Here is a 1,595-nt window from a genome sequence, read left to right on the forward strand (position 1 = left end):
AGCGGGAGAGTTGTGAGGTTTGAACTCCAGCAACCTGAGGCTGACAGCTTTGTGGAAGCAGCCACTTAAAGGACTGAGCTAGGGCCAGGCCCTCAACCATTCACTTTTTACATAAAGAAATTTTAAAATAGAATAATTTTCTGTGTGGAAATTTTGTACAAATATTAAAATAAGAAAGTTAGCCTTCTTACTAAATTTTATGTGTAAAAATAATATATAAGATGTTCTTTTTTACAGTGGACAGACTGGCTCAGGGAAGACATTTACCATGATGGGTAAGTTAGTTAAAGATGAACGTTTTTGGCTAAATAATTCTTCCTGATGACAACATGCTGTACATCTTGGGGGATACTATAACTTCCATGTGAGCCAGCGATCTCATAAACCTGGGTCATGCTCAGGATTCTGCCAAGTGGTGAGATCCTGGATAGCAAGCAGGCTCTTTTGGGGCAGTGTCTTTGCGTATCCCCAGCCCTTTTTAAATTTTACTTCATTATTATTGTTATTATTGAGATGGGTTTCTTGCTGAGTTGCTGAGGTGGGGCTTGAATTTGTGATCCTCCTGCCTCGGCCTCCCAGAGGGCCAGGATTACAGTGTGCACTACCACACTGGGTTTAATCATGCCTGATGCTTGAAGGTTAGCGTGTCCTGGTGCTGGCACATGCTGGGCGATCAGGAAACAGGTTCTCAGCAGTGCTGCTGCTGCAGATTGCCGTTACTCACCTCGCCTCACCCTGGAGAATGCACGCGGCTGTAGCCTGGAGCGCAGATCCGCCCAGGGAAGCCGCTGCCACGTGGGAGGAGGTTGCTATTTCTGCGGGTTTCTGCACCTGACTGTTGGACAGAAGTCAGGCTTGGTTCCTGGAGGGACTGTTGGTTGGCTTCTCAGGCAGCGGCTGCTGTTCTGTGAGTGGCTTCTGGGAGTGCCTGTCCCCTCCACAGGGAGCCTCAAATGCCGGCTCTGCAAACTTGCACTCAGCCCATCGGAGGCAGGACAGTGTATGGTTGCATTTCTGTGTAAACTTACAAATTGCCTTTCAGGGCTGCTGTTCTGGAGGCGCTGGGATAGCGTAAAAACAGGCTTTTTATTTTCCTTTTTTTAGGACCATCTGAATCTGATAATTTTTCTCATAATTTGAGAGGAGTAATCCCACGAAGTTTTGAGTACTTGTTTTCCTTAATTGATCGTGAAAGAGAGAAGGTAAGACTAGAAAAATAGAAAAGCTCACCAAAGTGTCTAGTATTGAGGAGTTGGCTCATGTAGGCAGAGGGCCATGAGCCAGCTAGGATGATATAAAAACCCTTTCAATTCTTAAGATAAAATTACCAATTCTGGGCTGGACGTGGAGGTGCACACCTGTAATCCCAGCCCTCGGGAGGCTGAGGCAGGAGGATCATGTGAGTTTGAGGTCATCCTAAGATACATAGCAAGTTGAAGGCCAGCCTGAGCTACATAGTGAGACCATGTCTCAAATACCAGAGTCTGGGAGTTTTGCTTTCAGTTTGAGTTTTTAGTTTATAAAGCATACATCTTCCCTTGCCAGACTGTTAGCTTACTAAAAAGAAAGTACTGTTTCTTTTTTTTTTTTTTTTT

At 45.1% G+C, this 1,595-nt stretch overlaps 1 protein-coding gene across 1 annotated transcript in view; it reads left to right on the forward strand.

Annotated features, from left to right (window-relative positions):
- The window catches only part of Kif15 (kinesin family member 15), a 46,633-nt gene that overhangs the window by 9,307 nt on the left and 35,731 nt on the right, over positions 1-1,595 (forward strand). Inside the window, exons 5-6 of the mRNA XM_023700642.1 lie at positions 238-275; positions 1,105-1,202. Coding sequence (XP_023556410.1) covers positions 238-275; positions 1,105-1,202 — 136 coding nt within the window. The remainder of the gene's footprint in view (positions 1-237; positions 276-1,104; positions 1,203-1,595) is intronic.

Source organism: Octodon degus, unplaced genomic scaffold, assembly GCF_000260255.1.
Source record: "Octodon degus isolate 3935 unplaced genomic scaffold, OctDeg1.0 scaffold00126, whole genome shotgun sequence".
NCBI classification, from domain to species: domain Eukaryota; kingdom Metazoa; phylum Chordata; class Mammalia; order Rodentia; family Octodontidae; genus Octodon; species Octodon degus.